Source organism: Haliotis rufescens, unplaced genomic scaffold (assembly GCF_023055435.1).
Source record: "Haliotis rufescens isolate VD_foot unplaced genomic scaffold, xgHalRufe1.0.p SCAF_1, whole genome shotgun sequence".
In the NCBI taxonomy this organism is placed as follows: Eukaryota; Metazoa; Mollusca; class Gastropoda; order Lepetellida; family Haliotidae; genus Haliotis; species Haliotis rufescens.
The window spans coordinates 15417719-15434904 of NW_025963779.1; the positions used below are offsets into that span (position 1 = coordinate 15417719).

General features: G+C 40.1%; 1 protein-coding gene across 3 annotated transcripts; it reads right to left on the reverse strand.

Annotated features, from left to right (window-relative positions):
- Positions 1-2210: 2210 nt before the first annotated feature.
- On the reverse strand, positions 2211-16921 carry LOC124149149 (translation initiation factor eIF-2B subunit delta-like). 3 transcript variants are annotated; one of them, XM_046520549.2, is made up of 12 exons: positions 16874-16921; positions 13962-14227; positions 13266-13311; positions 12712-12901; positions 10708-10822; positions 9829-9905; positions 8947-9049; positions 8082-8209; positions 6311-6402; positions 3937-4022; positions 3578-3758; positions 2211-3050 (listed from the first exon to the last, which is right to left on the reverse strand). In XM_046520549.2, the coding sequence occupies exons 2-12, from the start codon at positions 14223-14225 to the stop codon at positions 2842-2844; spliced, it is 1491 nt and encodes a 496-aa protein (XP_046376505.2). In that variant the 5' UTR covers positions 14226-14227; positions 16874-16921; the 3' UTR covers positions 2211-2841. The 3 variants fall into 3 exon arrangements, with proteins under 3 accessions (XP_046376505.2, XP_046376488.2, XP_046376498.2); XM_046520532.2 differs by having other exon boundaries at positions 12712-12904; XM_046520542.2 differs by having other exon boundaries at positions 12712-12904; positions 16756-16893.
- Between the last annotated feature and the right edge of the window lie 265 nt (positions 16922-17186).

A 17186-nucleotide genomic window follows, 5' to 3' on the forward strand; every position in this document is an offset into this window, starting at 1 on the left:
ACCCATCACACAATAATGCTGTAAACAATATAAAACATGCCCACAAAGATCTGGTTCCAAAACATGAATCTGCAATTATAAACAAAATGTAATAGTGCTTATTTGATTCGAACATGAACCCATTTCTCAACTCTACTCTCATGTCAAAACATTAATATGTACGGGTGAATGTGATCTGTTCACAATCTGATGTAGAATAATCAAAGAATATGAAATTAGTCAAGCATAAAAAAAGCAAAATCCGATGTGATTCAGATTTGTCAAGTTGGATAAAGTGAACAATTATGTCTTTACCTTAGGCCTTATATTTTTTAAAGTTGGTTTACAAAACCTTGAAATCAGAAAAGAAATAAAATAACTTTTGACACAAAAATGTTTTGACTGACTGTTTAACAAATTGGCGAAATGAAAAAAACAAACAAAATTTTATCATCTCTGTTTGAAAGAAATGGTGATTAATATGAATAAAAATCAGTATGCTAACAAAATAGACCGAATCAATATCTTGCCATGATAAATAAGTTGTTTGTTTTGCAGTACTAAGTTTGACAAGTATTTGTATTTTGAACACCTACATTAAATTTTCGGCCTGTGTTTTGTATACCAACTAATATATAATAAAAGGCCTTACTGAGAGCTAAATGTTTGTGTATCAAACAATTCTTTCGATTCACTTATAACTTGTCATGGTTGGTCATACATGACCCGTAACTACCTTGTTGTCACAAGCTCCTTCGCAGTGTGCAAAACACCTTTGTTGACCTCCTGGTATATTGAGGGCATGCGTGGCCCAGTCTTCTAAGGCGCTGCGATTTGCTGTGCAGAGTTGCGTCCCTTGGGCATGCCAGAAACCTATGATTGTGGGTTCGAATCCCAGTTTGCCCCAATTTTGTTTCTAGGTCTGTCAGCACCATTCCCGTGCTTGGGGGTTTCACCGAAGTGGTAAACGTCTGAGACCTGCAGACTTCGGGCTTTCCTCCTACATTAAGGTGACATGCCGTGATATAACAGGAATAATGTTAAAAGCGGCGTTAAACCCAACTCACTCACCTGGTATCATTGTTGACACCAGAGTGCAAGCAGCTATTGCCAAAATCTTGAAAATTTCCCCTCAACCCCCAAATGTAGTGACGTGTATTTTTGTGTATGTCTTTGGGAATGCAAATTATAGTGAATTGGGAAAAGATTTGTAAACAACTAAATCAATATTTTCCTGATGAATTTACATTTGTTTGTATAATCAGATTGGTTTGAGATTGCACATAAACGGAAAAGCACCCAACTTCCCCCTTGCATTCTCAATATGCTACTTATACAAACTGAAAACTCCCAAAATAATTTAGATCGGGAGAGAATATTTTCAGTCGGTTGCTAGTTTAACTCCATGCATTGTTGTAGGCAGCCTGCTGGCAGAGATAGCATAGAGAGCTCTAAACACAGGTTATCACTGTGAGGAGCTTGATGGTGACTATGGTAACTCAGAAAGTCATGGCCCTACAGGAAAACCTTGTTAATCTGGACAGTACCACTCCAGGGAAATTTATTCCAGATTATAACATGAATCATTGGAACGGAGTGATGTCACTTTGCAAACATGTTGAAATTCAATGTAATCATCCTTTAATCATTTCCGGATAAACAGGTTCCAGACTATCAGGGTTTCTCTGTATATACATGGCAGGGCAAGGAAGTTAGAAAGTCAGTTGATTACATCCTCGTTTATCCACTGTATTATGTATTCATTCTATTGTGACATATACTCTGGACCTATTCAACACAAAAGTTTCATTTCGGAGGTGACATAACAATGTCCATCTCTCTTATCACTACAAGAATTTCTTGTTGCTCACGAGCTTGAAATAAACAACTAATTAAAGCACTTTTTCTGAACGTGAGTTCAGTGTAGATTCACATTGAAAATCGTGGCCTTGTACATATGAGCCATGAACATTTATAAGAATCAGAAGACAACATATACTGGACACTTAGATGTTTCCATGACAAGGGTGGCCCCATCTTCCCGAGGCAAGAGAGTTAACTGACTTTAAAAGTCCAGTTTCCACACTTGCCGAACTAGGCTGGTATTATGGAGTTACATTTTGGCTGGACTAACGAGTCTTTGCATAGTCCAATCAAAATCGTGCAACGAGATCGAAATCCGGTTCGTAAACTGTCGTGCAGATTTTGGTCGATTGCAGGATTTCCAAAGCATGTGCACCGCCAACTAGTTGTCAGCAGATATTTTCCAAATCTTTTCACGTTTTTATTCAAGGTGCTCACATAATTTGATGCATTTCGCGATGTATGGCCCGTTTTTTCACAATATTGATCTTGATTCAGATCGTCCTGTTTGGGTCCCACCATATTGTGTGAAGCAAACGCAAGTGATACGAGAGGTGGAATCTTATTGGTCCATAGGAGAGGCTTAGAAGGGACATAACTGGTAGTAGCCACTGGTGGCGCTACGATTGAGCCCAGTAATTCCAGCCTAGTTTGGCAAGGGTGGAAACTGGACTTTTAAAGTCAGTTAACTCTCTTGCCTCGGGAAGATGGGGTGGCCCTTATTCTGCTAGGTGTTCCCAATTGTCTTTGAGACAATAGGCTACAAGGTGGTGAAGAGTGTAGCTAATTAGATTGGACAGTTAATGTTAGAGTTGTGACTAAGACCGGACTATACAAGAAGCTATGGTGGTGCACAGATCCAGGTATTTACAATAATACAATGAAATAAAATACACGGGACATCGAGGATGAGTTGATGGTGGCATCAACGTAACTGCCTGGAACCATCTCTGAGGGTGCTGTATATCTGAAGCTATCAACGAAACCAATGTCTGCCTGCTATGTTTCATTAGTCTGTGCCTGTGTGACTCTCAGGACAACTGGCACAGATGTACAAGGGATCATTCCAAGCTCGGTGATGACGGCGGAGATGAGTTCCGGTGGTGTGACGTCGTACACTAAGTTAAGCAGTGTCAGGTGACTGTGGTCCTTCCAGTCCGACAAGTACGGCTCTTTACTGCCAACCTGGACCAGGTCACTGGGGTCACCTGGAACATGTAGAGTTGTCTCCCTTTAGTCTTTATGATAAACGATAATTCCATCTTTGTAGTAGACTGAATAATGTTATCAAGATTCTTTGTACCAGATTTCCAAATTATCAATAATGAAATGTTTAATGACACATAATTAACATGCAAGATTTTATACCCTTTTACACATAAACACAAACAATCCGATCTGATCTCATTAGTTGCCTCTTACAACAAGCATGAGTTGCTGAAAATCAATTCTAACCCGGATCTTCACCAATATCCGGGAATCAGTATAGTGCTCATGGATCAGAGACACCAGAACACAGGGATGTCATTTAATGTGCAGTCAGTGAATTTGCCAAAGTATGCAAGAAAGCTGGATTTTGAAGTTGGAATTGAAAATCGACATTTTTCATGAGGCCACTCTGACTTTTTATTGACTTATGTACCCACCGTGGATCAATGGCCAATGTTTAGAAAATATTATCATATATTATTCTGTAGAATGCGAATGAGGATGGATGAATGGATGAGAGACTTACCCAGCTCATTAAATACGAATGAGTCTGTTTGAACCCTTTCACAGAACTTGTATGTTTCGCAGCAGACTAAGACCGGGACGTTACACGAGCGAGCCATCAAGGCAACCAGGGAGCTCCCTACACGGGACATCACAAAACCATTAGCAAGCAGTGCGTGGGAGCCTAGGAATACCTTGGTTGCCTGGAAGTGAAGGTGACAGATATTCAGTCATCTGGACTTTGTTGACGGGGGACATATTTTGGGACTAGATTATCAAGTTGGGTCATGTCTGAGACAAGATTATTAATATGACAAACCTCTAAATGGGACATATCTACAATTAAATTATGAGAGTTTTCCAGACAATCTCAACATTTACCTCCTGCATGACGTATGAAGCCGAGTTGATTAACACATAGGAACACTGGATGCCAGCCTTCACCAGTCTTCTCAACATCTCTTTCCCTGACAAATAAGAACACTTGTGAACATGTTGCAACAATTGACAGAAATTCTGCTGATGAGCATGAACCCATCAAGAATATTGCTTCTGAATTGTGTGTTTTATTTTGATATACTAGACAGCTACACGATAAATCGCCAAGAACAATGAAGAACGAAACATGGTTTATTTCACGATAAAACGTTGTTCTATCATGACGTAATTCCTGGGGATTAGAACATGCACTCGCAACTTGATGACGTCGTAAATTGGACAATGTTATTTTTGAGAGGGAAGTGTTGAGTGAGTTGTTCCCCATATATGTAGCTGGACATCATAGATAAACGCAATGGCCGAACAATCACTTCCAAAAGTGGGAGAGATATGACAATCGGTATTGGGAGAATAGGTGCGGATAAACGGCATGAAATAGTGAGAATATGCAGGAAAGACCAAACAATGTTCTTAAATGGACTTGTCTGACATTGTCATGGTCAGATTTTATTCAGGGAGTTGTCATTATTTAAATACGGGTAACTATTTGTAAAGCGTGTACATTTTACTAACATCCTAAAAGAGGCTGTATGTAATGTTGATATCTCATATAAGAAATAAGCGACTTGTGGGCATTGTTTATCATACAATAAAACACTGCACGGAGAATAAACCCCTCATGGTTTATTCTCCATGCAGTGTTTTATTGTACAATAAACAACGCCCAGTCGTCTTATATTTCTTAAATAGTGTTGCCATCTTGTTCTCAAAAACATATGATTTTTTGGGACCATGGTTCCACTGCACATACAAATAATATAAACATCTATAAAACATGTCTGATCTCAGACTGTTTAAGTGAGTGAGTGAGTGACTGTGGTTTTGAACAGTATTTCAGTTATAAGATGGACTTTCCACTTGACATTTTCAGTAGGCACTTTGGTGACAAACCAAGAAACATAATTACAGTGAATGTGGGATTCAAACCCATGATCATCATGTTTCTGGCACAGCAAAGGGATGCAACTCCGCACATCAAATTGTGGCACCTTTGACAACTGGGCTACCTGTGTCCCAGACTGTTGAAGGAGTTTGCTTTGAGCTTCAGCAAAGATGACAATGTGACTCAAAACCAATCTCCTTGTAACTGTACTCATAAGAACATGTCTACCCCGTCCTTTTCAGATACATAAGTTCAAGTTGTTACTTTAAATGTGTTTGCAAATCAAAAAAACAATTAAGACCATGGTTTCATGCAGAAATATTCATAAGCTGTAGAGTTTGGGCAGGAAACAATTGCTACATGTGGAGACTAAGTCCAAATTGTTTCCAAGGAAACACAAGAAATTAAAAAATTGAACATTTTACATAAAATTGTATATTTATATAATTATCCAATGTCACACTATACATTTCTCCATTCTTTGGCATTTGGTCTTTTTCTTTGTGTCATCAAGATCAAAATACGCCCACACATTTGAACGTTTGTCCGCTTTGTCGTCCATTTTGAAGTGACTTACGAGTTACGAAAGGCGATTAGAGTTATCTCCCCTGAACGGGTATTCGAATCCTAGGCTACCCGACCCGTTATTGGGTACTCGAGTACCCGTCGCAACCCTATTGTCATATACGACAGGAACTTGTGAGTGGGCATCATGGAGCTGTACTCCAGAGACCAGGGAGTGAGTGAGTGCGTTTGGTTTTACGCCGCTTTTAGCAATATTCAAGCAATACCATGGCAGGGGACACCAGAAATGGGCTCCACACATTGTACCCATGTCGGGAATCAAACCTGGGTCTTCGGCGTGGTCCTCTTTAGTTACATTTATCTGATGATAATAAAACTGTGAACTTGACCACATTTTCTATTATTACTTTATTCTTATTTAATGACACCCTTGGGGCGGTCGGGTAGCCTAGTGGCACGTTTGCACATAGGATCGAAAAAATTGGGAAGAGATAGGATAAGTTTAAAAAAAATTAAAATAAAAAATATGAAAAGGCACTAGTTGAGCATGTGGCCATTGTACATGTATACTTTCATTCAATAATATTTTTTGGTTTTCGACTTCTGGCCCTGAAACAAAGCCTTGAGTTGTTTGAGACAAAGTCCAAATTGTTTCCATGGAAATGAAACAAAATAAAATTTAGAAAAAAATTTAAATAGTGAAATGCACCAGTTAAGCTGAGGAGCAATGCAATCACCAAGTTGTTTTGAAAAAAATTGAACGCTTTTCAAATTATGACTCAGAATAGGATGGGAATGCCAATGCTTCATAGTAAATATCCAAACAACTCGCAGGCCTTGACAACCCACCTTCCATTTTTGGCCTTCCATCGATGACAATGACCCTGAATTTCCTCCCTTGCTGGTGGGCATCACAGAGCACTCGTTTGATTAAACTTGAACTGAAATGTATAAATATATGTGGGACATATTCAAGATAGAAAGGTGAAACGGTCAGCAATATTTCAGTGATATAACCAAACTTGTTTGCAAAATCAGGTCAGAGAGAGTGAGCGCGTGTTTCACTCCGCTGTTTGCCACAGCAGTTTCACTTGGTGTACACAAGATATGGACTTTGCACATTGTTTCCAAGTGGGCAACTGAACCCGTTTTTAAGCATGATGAGCTAATGCTGCAACTTCTAGGCCATCCCACCATCCACTATCATCCAAGATGGATGGTGGTCTATTCACATGGTACACTCTAACCATTAATGACTAACATTGAGTGGAAGGTACAACATCTACCATGAAACACTATAGATAGATCATAGATATGCATTAGGGCTGGGACGGGTAACTCGGGTACCCGGGTCGGGTGGGTACTGAGTAGGTCCTGGGTACCCACAGGACTACCCAGACCCATGGTTAGTCACGTGATATATTGTCAAATGAAAATTATCTAGAACTCTACGGTTACACTGAAAGTCATTAATGTTCGTTTTTCATTCTGACTATGCACCCATTCCGTCCGATATGGTTGAATAAAGATATAACTTAGTCAACTTCAGTGTATGCATGACCAGATTATTAATACTTGTATCTAAATAATCTTGCAGGGATATGCTAAAAAAAAGTTACCAAACGGACAGTTTGAGACATCTCCTGAGACCTACAGTGGGTACCCGGGTAGGGTAGGGTAATAGGGGGGCGGGTACCCGGGTAGTAAATTTGGACTCGTCCCAGCCCTAATATGCATCAGTGAAACCTTGAATTAAAAACATCATTAAAGACAATAATACTCTCAGTTAACAATCCAATCTGTATTGGCAGTATGGTCTGAAGTTTGCCCTGGGCCCAGAGTCTGGATAACTACCATTGCCAAGTATGGAGCTTCACTGTTTTATTTACAGGGAAAAACTCACTGAGTGTCATTACTGTCAATTACTTGGTTAAAATCATAATGACATGGTTAAAATAACTTCCTGGTGCCTTGTGACACACATGGACACCATTTAAACAAACATACTTGTGATAATGTTTATAATGTGAAGCTAGTGCTATAAATGTACATTTGCACAAGTAAATTGGACTAACATTAGGTAATGAACATGTGAATGAGCATGAGCGGAAAACTTGGTGAACTATCTAGGTGCCTGCGTGCCGATTTTATAGTTCTAGCTCATTGAGATACAATGCCGCAGTCTCACATGAATACCCAACACAGATACACTATACTGACTCCGAGCCAACCAGTCCTTGTTTTAGCCCTTTAATGCTGAGTGCCAGACAGGGTAACAAATACAATTTTTTAATGTCTTTTGGTTTAATGCAGACAGGGATCGAACCCTGGACCTTCCGCTCTTCGGGCGGACACGCTACTACTAGACCATTGAGGCAGTCTGATGGGTTGGAAGATAGATATAAAAATACCATGAGTGATCGTCTCGTTGACACACTTAGATTCCAAAGGGCACACCTAAACATCCTTGCAAGTGCACTTGACATGTTTTTGATGTTCTTGATGCATGCCAAGTTTCAATGACAGTGTATGCAAACAGGCCCAACAACAGCAAACAGTCTTTGGAATAAGCTTATGTGTAGCGGCAGATAATATGGCAAAGAATTTTGTCCTCACTCACCATGCATAGACAACAATGACATCTCCATCTGTGATCTTGGGGCCAGCATAGATGGAGATAGCCTTGCCAGCCATCAGCACCTTCTCGTGGATGAAGGAGTCGATGCTGTCATTCAGTCGTTGTTTAGCCTGGCTCACAGAAACCGTTTCACATTCAAACCAGAAACACAGCCTAAGTCTTATAGTATTTGTTTGTTTGTTGTTTTATTTCACACTCAGCAACTTTCCACATAAACAACGGCCTCCTGTAAATACTGGAGTCTGGACCAGACAACCAGTGATTGATATCATGAGCAATGATCCACCTGGTCCAGGTACAATGACTCGCAATCAACCAAGTCACTGAGCCTGGCCACCTGATCCATTATGCTGTCTCTTATGATAAGCATAGGTTGCTTGGAAACAAATTTTAGTAGAAACTGCAAAAGTTTCAAAGATCTCATTCCTAAATGTTTAGACAGCAAATTATTGGAAGTTAAAATTTTAATCCTTCCTATATATGTTGTTCAGAATCATTTTCTCTACCTCAACAATCATACGACTTTACAAATAGTTTATAGATGGTCTTTTTGATAAACAAATAAATTTTGTAAAAGATACTCCAGAAAACTAGAGGTCATTCACTCAACTAACTAAAACATGTTTGATTTTCTAAAAGTATCTAACCCTTCAATATGGCAGTTCTGCAGTACAGAGTAAATAAGTTCATCAAATATAGAGCTACTGCAGCCAGGCATAAATCAGGATCTGTCTAGTTGTTTGATACAAGACCATCATTACATGCAACTTCCAAAGTATTGTCAATTGTTTAACTTCCTGACACCCGATACATAGCCTTTATCTTGGAAACAGATCAAGTGTTCTACCTCAGCATCTGACAACTCCCTCGGCATGTGACTGATGTTCCACTTGAGGTACTTGATGGCGTTCCCCATGCTCACTGACAGCGGCCGGCACTGCACCAGGAAGCTGACACAAAAAGAAAACAATCGACACCCTTCATAAACATATCTGTTACAGGGAAGTCCCTACACCTACTCACAGACCAATATTTAGTCCAAAACCTAAATTGTCAGTAAATATTCTCAAATAGGAAAAAACCGTCTCATTCATTCATACAGGTCCGGAATCTATGTTTGCAGTTCACTGAGTTATCAAAACAAGTAGCACAACGTTAGAAATTGGCACTAGTCCTGTAGTCCTTGCCAAACTGTCCATTAGTTAAGGTATCATAAGGACTACCGGTAGGAGAAATTTGCCATTTTTCAGGGTTTTGCTATATGTTATCATTGTAAGGACTAGTGGACTAAAAATGTAAGTTTCTACTACTGTAGCAGATAATGCAAACAAATTGAATAACTTTACCCATACGTTCAAATATAAATCGGTTCATATCAGAAACTCAAAGCTATTTATACAGGATAATCAAGTTACCTGAGATGTGTTCCGATTGATTTCGTAGAGGGCTACATGAAATTTGTATCCTGCCTTTTAGCGGGCAACATGGAAAATAAATTGCCTACTCCTCAACCAATCAGAAGGTAGTATTTTAATGTAAGGTAAGAAAATATGCATTCTAACATATTTCACTGTATCTTCTCAGCTCTTGTGGCAACACATTGCAAATACATATATTATTTAAAGACGCACTCGGCAATTTTAAGCAGCCTGTAAATAATAAAGCTTTGACCAGACAATATCAAACGTCTTATTGATGACTGATTCAATTTGATGAACCGAAAGTTTACCTGATGTAGGGCTTGATTTTATTCTCCAAGTCCCGTGACAGTTCCTTCTGCGGCGGAGTATTATAATCTGTGATCACCTACAATTGAAGGTCAAATCATGCATGTTAATTATCTTTTTAAAAACCATTCTAGTACTACATAGTCTTAGAATTACTTATAGTATTATTATTGATATTCTCTATGCAAATGATGTTTGATTACATGATAAAGAGGTCCCAGAACACAAGTACAAGAGTGAATGTTAATTGAGGCCTCTGTCAGCAAAGTCAGTATTAAATATTTCATCATTATTGGTGAGGTGTGGTGAAATGAAGTTTTATGTCACATTCAAGATCATTGCACTTACAGCAATATGCAACATGCATATGTGTGTGTGGCTGCATGTACTAGTCCAGACTTTTGCCGGTTTTACAGCGTTAGTCAACTAAGATACCATGCCTCTAATTAATTTGTATACCCCACTCAGACACAGTACACTGACTCTAAGCCGACCAGTCCTTGTTTTATCCCCATAATGCCAAGTGCCAGGCAGGGTAACAACAAGTACCATATTTCAATGTCTTTTGGTATGATAAAATCATGGATCGAACCCTGAACTTACACTCTCCAGACAGACACACTATCCACTAGACCACGGAGACAGTCATCAGTATTAAGGTGGCATGTAAATAATCAAGTTTGTGAGTGAAAACAAGTGGCCCTTATAGCATGAACAATAATAAGTGCTATCAGATTATGTTGACACACATTCAGCCAGTTCACACATAAACAATTCTCATTTTCATCAAACCTTGCAATGTTCAAGAACACCTAGTAACCTGAATGATAACAAAAGTTTTGCAGATCTTGTTACATCACTATCACCTGAGCTGAACTTACTTTCTTGAAGGCAGCTAACAGAGCCACACATCTGGCGTTAGATCCGCTGACAAGACCCTCTGCATACTGAACACCGAGCTTCACAACAGACGGGTGGATACCTCCATTAGAGAATCTAAAACCACACACAAAGCATTTAAATTAATAAACTGTAATGACACAGTTTAATGTAACTTTGGTAAATACTCCATTCTGATTGATCAATCTGAATTTAGAGATGGTTACTGTTATTTGAACATGGTGCATTGGGGTAATGATAACAACTGAGAGGTGTACTGACTGTAAGGAGTGTGTCGGGGGAATGATAACTGAGAGGTGTACTGACTGTAAGGGGTGTATCGTAGGAAATGATAACAACTGAGAGGTGTACTGACTGTAAGGAGTGTGTCGGGGGAATGATAACAACTGAGAGGTGTACTGACTGTAAGGGGTGTATCGTAGGGAATGATAACAACTGAGAGGTGTACTGACTGTAAGGAGTGTGTCGGAGGGAATGAGAGGTGTACTGACTGTAAGGAGTTCGTCGAAGAATGATAACAACGGAGAGGTGTACTGACTGTAAGGAGTGGGTCAGGGGGAATGATAACAACGGAGAGGTGTACTGACTGTAAGGAGTGTGTCAGGGGGAGTTGATAACAACGGAGAGGTGTACTGACTGTAAGGAGTGGGTCAGGGGGAATGATAACAACGGAGAGGTGTACTGACTGTAAGGAGTGTGTCGGGGGAATGATAACTGAGAGGTGTACTGACTGTAAGGAGTGTGTCGGGGGAATGATAACAACTGAGAGGTGAACTGACTGTAAGGAGTGCGTTGGGGGAATGATAACTGAGAGGTGTACTGACTGTAAGGAGTGTGTCGGAGGGAATGATAACTGAGAGGTGTACTGACTGTTAGGAGTGTGTCGGGGGGGAATGATAACTGAGAGGTGTACTGACTGTAAGGAGTGCGTCGGGGGGGAATGATAACTGAGAGGTGTACTGACTGTAAGGAGTGTGTCGGAGGGAATGATAACTGAGAGGTGTACTGACAGTAAGGAGTGCGTTGGGGCAATGATAACAACTGAGAGGTGTACTGACTGTAAGGAGTGTGTCAGAGGGAATGAGAGGTGTACTGACTGTAAGGAGCGTGTCGGAGGAATGATAACTGAGAGGTGTACTGACTGTAAGGAGCGTGTCGGAGGGAATGATAACAACGGAGAGGTGTACTGACTGTAAGGAGTGTGTCGGGGGAATCATAACTGAGAGGTGTACTGACTGTAAGGAGCGTGTCGGAGGGAATGATAACAACGGAGAGGTGTACTGACTGTAAGGAGTGCGTCGGAGGGAATGATAACTGAGAGGTGTACTGACTGTAAGGAGTGCGTCGGAGGGAATGATAACAACGGAGAGGTGTACTGACTGTAAGGAGCGTGTCGGAGGAATGATAACTGAGAGGTGTACTGACTGTAAGGAGCGTGTCGGAGGGAATGATAACAACGGAGAGGTGTACTGACTGTAAGGAGTGTGTCGGGGGAATCATAACTGAGAGGTGTACTGACTGTAAGGAGCGTGTCGGAGGAAATGATAACAACGGAGAGGTGTACTGACTGTAAGGAGCGTGTCGGAGGGAATGATAACAACGGAGAGGTGTACTGACTGTAAGGAGTGTGTCGGGGGAATGATAACTGAGAGGTGTACTGACTGTAAGGAGTGTGTCAGAGGGAATGATAACAACGGAGAGGTGTACTGACTGTAAGGAGTGTGTCGGAGGGAATGAGAGGTGTACTGACTGTAAGGAGTGTGTCGGAGGGAATGATAACAATGGAGAGGTGTACTGACTGTAAGGAGTGTGTCGGGGGAATGATACCTGAGAGGTGTACTGACTGTAAGGAGTGCGTTGGGGGAATGATAACAATGGAGAGGTGTACTGACTGTAAGGAGTGTGTCGGGGGAATGATAACTGAGAGGTGTACTGACTGTAAGGAGTGTGTCGGGGGAATGATAACAACGGAGAGGTGTACTGACTGTAAGGAGTGCGTCGGGGGCACCTCTCTCTCGTACTGGTACAGATGATTGAACAGGCGGACCTTGCGCTGGACATTGGCTCTCTGTGCTATTTGCTGTTTCTCTAATTTCTTGGCCAACTTCTTTTGTGTTTCTGGTACGTCGGCCTTCACATGGTCCGGGACTCGCACCGTCTCCTTCTTTTGCTGACCTGCTGTGAGACAACAACCCCACATCATGCCACATGAACATGGTGCACATGCTTGAATTGAGCTGCAGCTAAATACCGGCAGTCTGACAGCTAGCTTTTAAACACAAACATCATTCATTGATGGATTCAGTGCCAGTTATCCCAGTTATCTTTCGGCATCATCTCTAGCAGATCTTAGTCTTTAGTTAGTGATACTTATTAGCGGAGCTGAGACAAAAGGAATGTTGACCAGACTGGGGTTTCAGTTCAGTGGCATACATGACAGGCGATAATTGGAAACATGCATCACAATGACCACACATTTCTCCATGATCTATCAACATCAGCAGCAGCTGATTATGCCACTATTCAATTACTGTCTCACCTGGACCTTCCGCCTTTTTCGTGGCTTTGACGGCTCTCTGTGCCTCCTGACAAAATAGTGAAAAACATTAGAGTTTCTGTACGCTTGACGTGAGGGGTTAATTCTAATTTCAAACAGGTGATAAAAGTAAGCCAGTAATCCTGTGGGACAATGCGGTAAAAAGTCACAATAAGCATTGGTAAGCTGGATAACAAAATAGTCCCCCCATTAGAGACTTCAAGTAGTTCCTTCTTGTAACTTTTTATTGGCAGTGTGTTATCAATAATAATTTCCTGACATTTTAATTTCACCACATAGCGTTTTTTAATTCAGATTTTCTTGCTGGTGGTAAAAGAATGAGTATTCCAGTTGTATCCAGCAGTGTCAGCTGAATGTGGGGAGAACCAACAATGTCATGTTGGTGCTAGGTGTTTCATCACTTTACATCCACCAGTGTCAGCGGAATGAGGGAGAACCAACAATGTCATGTCGGTGTTAGGTGTTTCATCACTTTACATCCACCAGTGTTAAAGAACTCCTGATACACAATAGTTTAAATAGGCAGTGAACTCAACATCATCCAGGCAGACATCAACTCTGGGCTGCATATCTCGAAAAACATTTGCAGTCATGCCCTAACCATGTTACTTTTATTGTTACCTGCCCCAAAATATAGCCAGATTTCCCTTTCACTAAGTCATATATGACACCGTGTACCTGCTTAGCTCTACGTTCTGCTTTAAGTTCTGCTTTGCTTTTCTGGGGAACATCCTGACCCTCATCTTTTGTGGTGTCGTCTTTTGAGGGTCCTTGACTTTGACCATCTTGTTTTTTCACTACTTCCTCTTTGGGAGGCTTTTTGGAACCTCCATCTCCTCCTGACTTTTTGTTTTTTGATTTGTTCTTTTTCTTAGAGCCTTGATGAGCTTGACCTTTAGCTTCAGCTCTTGATTCAGGGGCACCATCTACTGCATCTGCCATTTCTGGAGTTGAAAATCAAACCCATTCATTATTCTGTGCTCCAAACTAAGCATGAAAGTCAAGTGGTCCTGTGATAATCCTAATACTAAAAGTGAAAGATAAGGGGGGTCCCCTACAGATTCATATACCTGAGGAGACCTCCCCCCTTTAATTTTGATCCCACATATTTACAGGACAGTTATCAGTACGCTTAAAAAGTCCCAACTCCCTGAGGATTGTAGGCAAGAACATGTCCACCTTATTCCATTCTTGTTGTCAGAGCCAATAAAATTAATGAGAAACTGATGGTCAGGGTCAGTGAGTGAGTATGGTTTTACACCACTTTTAGCAATATTCCAGCAATATCACGGCGGGAGACACCAGAAATAGGCTTCACACATTGTATTGTCGGGAATCAAACCCGGGTCTTCGGCTTGACGAATGAACGCTTTAACCACTAGACTACCCAACCGCCCTGTTCAGTGAACTTGGCGAAATGTCAGCATGACCTGAACAGGGGCATCATTACTTATGCTTTCAGTCACATGTTTGACTTGTGCTTAGATGGCATATTTCTGACTGTAGTGTCAAACAACATTCACTCAAATATTCACTCAACACGCTCAAGTCCTGTCAGTGAAAAGCTAAAACATGTGACATATTCTGTGCTTCCTAAATCAGTGACTTTAAGAAATAATGTGGACAAACATCTTATTAACAATTTCTTCACTTATACAAACTCCATAAAATAACAGAAATCAGGGAGTTGATACAAAAAAGATAATTTGTGAGAAGTGGTTATCTTTCCACAACAACAAAATTTACATAGAAAACTTTTAAGCCTGCTAAAGGTTAGCTCTGGTTACCATGGTTACCATATCCTCTTATCAGTTTTCCCATATGTCACAGCTGGGGCTGCAAGTCACACATAAGAAAAGTCTGCCGATGTGTGCTGTAGAATTTACAGCACTGTAAATCTCTGCTGTAAAATCTATATACGAGTCTCTTCCTTAATTACTTGCTTCACTGTAAATCTTACAGTGCACACTGGTAGATGTTTTTACGGGATGATCCGTAACCCCAATATTGACATTCAGAAATACTGACAAAACATTCACATGTATAAGTTAAAGATTGTTCATCACAAGATTGGCATTCTTTGGTTACTGATAAAACAGTTCTCCAATTCTATGACTCTTTTAACATGTGTAAGTCTCTTATTTAGCTCTAATAAGTGTTCCAATGCAGAAAAAGCCTTACTTAGATTTCACAGCAGGTTTAACTAATTTGAAATACAAAATGTTGGCAGACGCATATGCACTTCAAGTCTTCATGTGATGCTCATGGTTGTTGTATGGAATGTAATGGTCTTGAAAATGAGAATCATTTTCAGTTGTCCTTTACATGAAGATGAGAGAGATGAATTGAGTGATTTGTTAGTTTTACCTACCTTATAACTGTGTATATTGAATGATGAAAAAAGATATTGTACTATTGATAAATATTTACTTTGTGAATTCCAATTCCAACCTCAAACATGTTACATTAATAGATTTTTCATGCAATATGGGCCATATATGACCTTGACTAGATCTACAATAAACACGGTGTAGGCTAACATGCTAAATGTCACCTCAGCAAAATGTCACCAATTTCATCAGGCGGAAACAGCACCTGTATATATGTTTTATTTATTTGTATTGCTTTGAGTATTCATCACCATCATTGTCACCACATGTCACTATTCACAATATTCATTGTCATCTTGTCACATTTGCTTTACAGCACTGGTAGATGGACAGTTACAGCAGAGCATTGTGTGAGCATGCAACACTTTGATACATTGTGAAGAAGTGTGATCTGATAGCACCCTGTCATGTATCATAAACATGTTAAATACAATTTCACTTTGACTGAGGCTCTGTTTTCACCAATCAGTCCATTCGGTGACGTTTTGCTGAGGTGCCATTTTTGCCATAACCCCAATGAACATAATGAATTGTGAACTTACATGTAGGAAGCTCAACATGTAAACGTGCTTCAAATTTTGACAAGCCCTAGCCTCCATGTACATTGTAAATGATATTTTGAAACTTCTAGCCAGGGGTAAAGAATTTTTAAAATTCCAGGGAAGTTTTACTAAATTCAACCATATTGTTCGAAAGAGTCACATGTTTTGGATTACACACAGATTACGCAATTAGTATTGATAGAAATTAATCCTCCGAATATAAACAATATAACACGATGCAGCATATGTCATGATACATTACCTAATCCGTATCTATACAATGTTTGAACACCAAATGATGAATACGGTCAAGGTAGCTTGAGTTCTTGTTGAGAACACAGATGCTGTAACTAGCGTATCCGATTACCATTCGATCTGAAGAGCGTAAAGGCTAAACTTACAAAATACCTTTGCATACCTGTGATTATGAAAACCATTGACTTATTTTTCGGTTTTCGGTGAAGCAAGCAGGTGTTTGATAGTGATCGAAAAAAGGACGAGCGTAATGACACAACAGCATGTCATCATGTTTTAACTTACCATACAGAGTGAGTTCAAGGCACTCAGTTCACTAAAGAGAAGAATATGAAACAATATTAATCGCCTTGGAAATATTACGGCTTAGTGGAGGAGTATTTATCCATTTGACGTTGTTTACCTTGATAACGCGAGTTTGCATCAGACAGGAAGTAGTGTAATAATCCGGACGAAGCGAAACGCCAGTGAAAAGCTAGTGAACTGGATGTTGATAATCGGGCGAATCCCACTTGCTGAAATATTATGTTGGTCGGGTTGTCAGAAGAATGGACTTTAACGTCGCTTTAATGATTTAATATTTACACACAGATTAAGTGAAAGACTACGAATATCAAACATTGGTAAAACATATTTGATAAAGGATTTAAAGTGAATGAGTTGGGATAAACGTCATTTAGATAGTATTTTGAGTGTTGAGGAAAATGGGAGAACGA

Coding starts and splice junctions, on each gene's coding strand:
- LOC124149149 (XM_046520532.2), bottom strand. CDS start 14,225: ATGGCAGATGCAGTAGATGGTGCCCCTGAATCAAGAGCTGAAGCTAAA. Junction 10,823..12,711: donor CCCCCGACGCACTCCTTACA/GTCAGTACACCT, acceptor GTGTGGTTTTAG/ATTCTCTAATGGAGGTATCC. Junction 4,023..6,310: donor TGGAAGGCCAAAAATGGAAG/GTGGGTTGTCAA, acceptor CTTATTTGTCAG/GGAAAGAGATGTTGAGAAGA.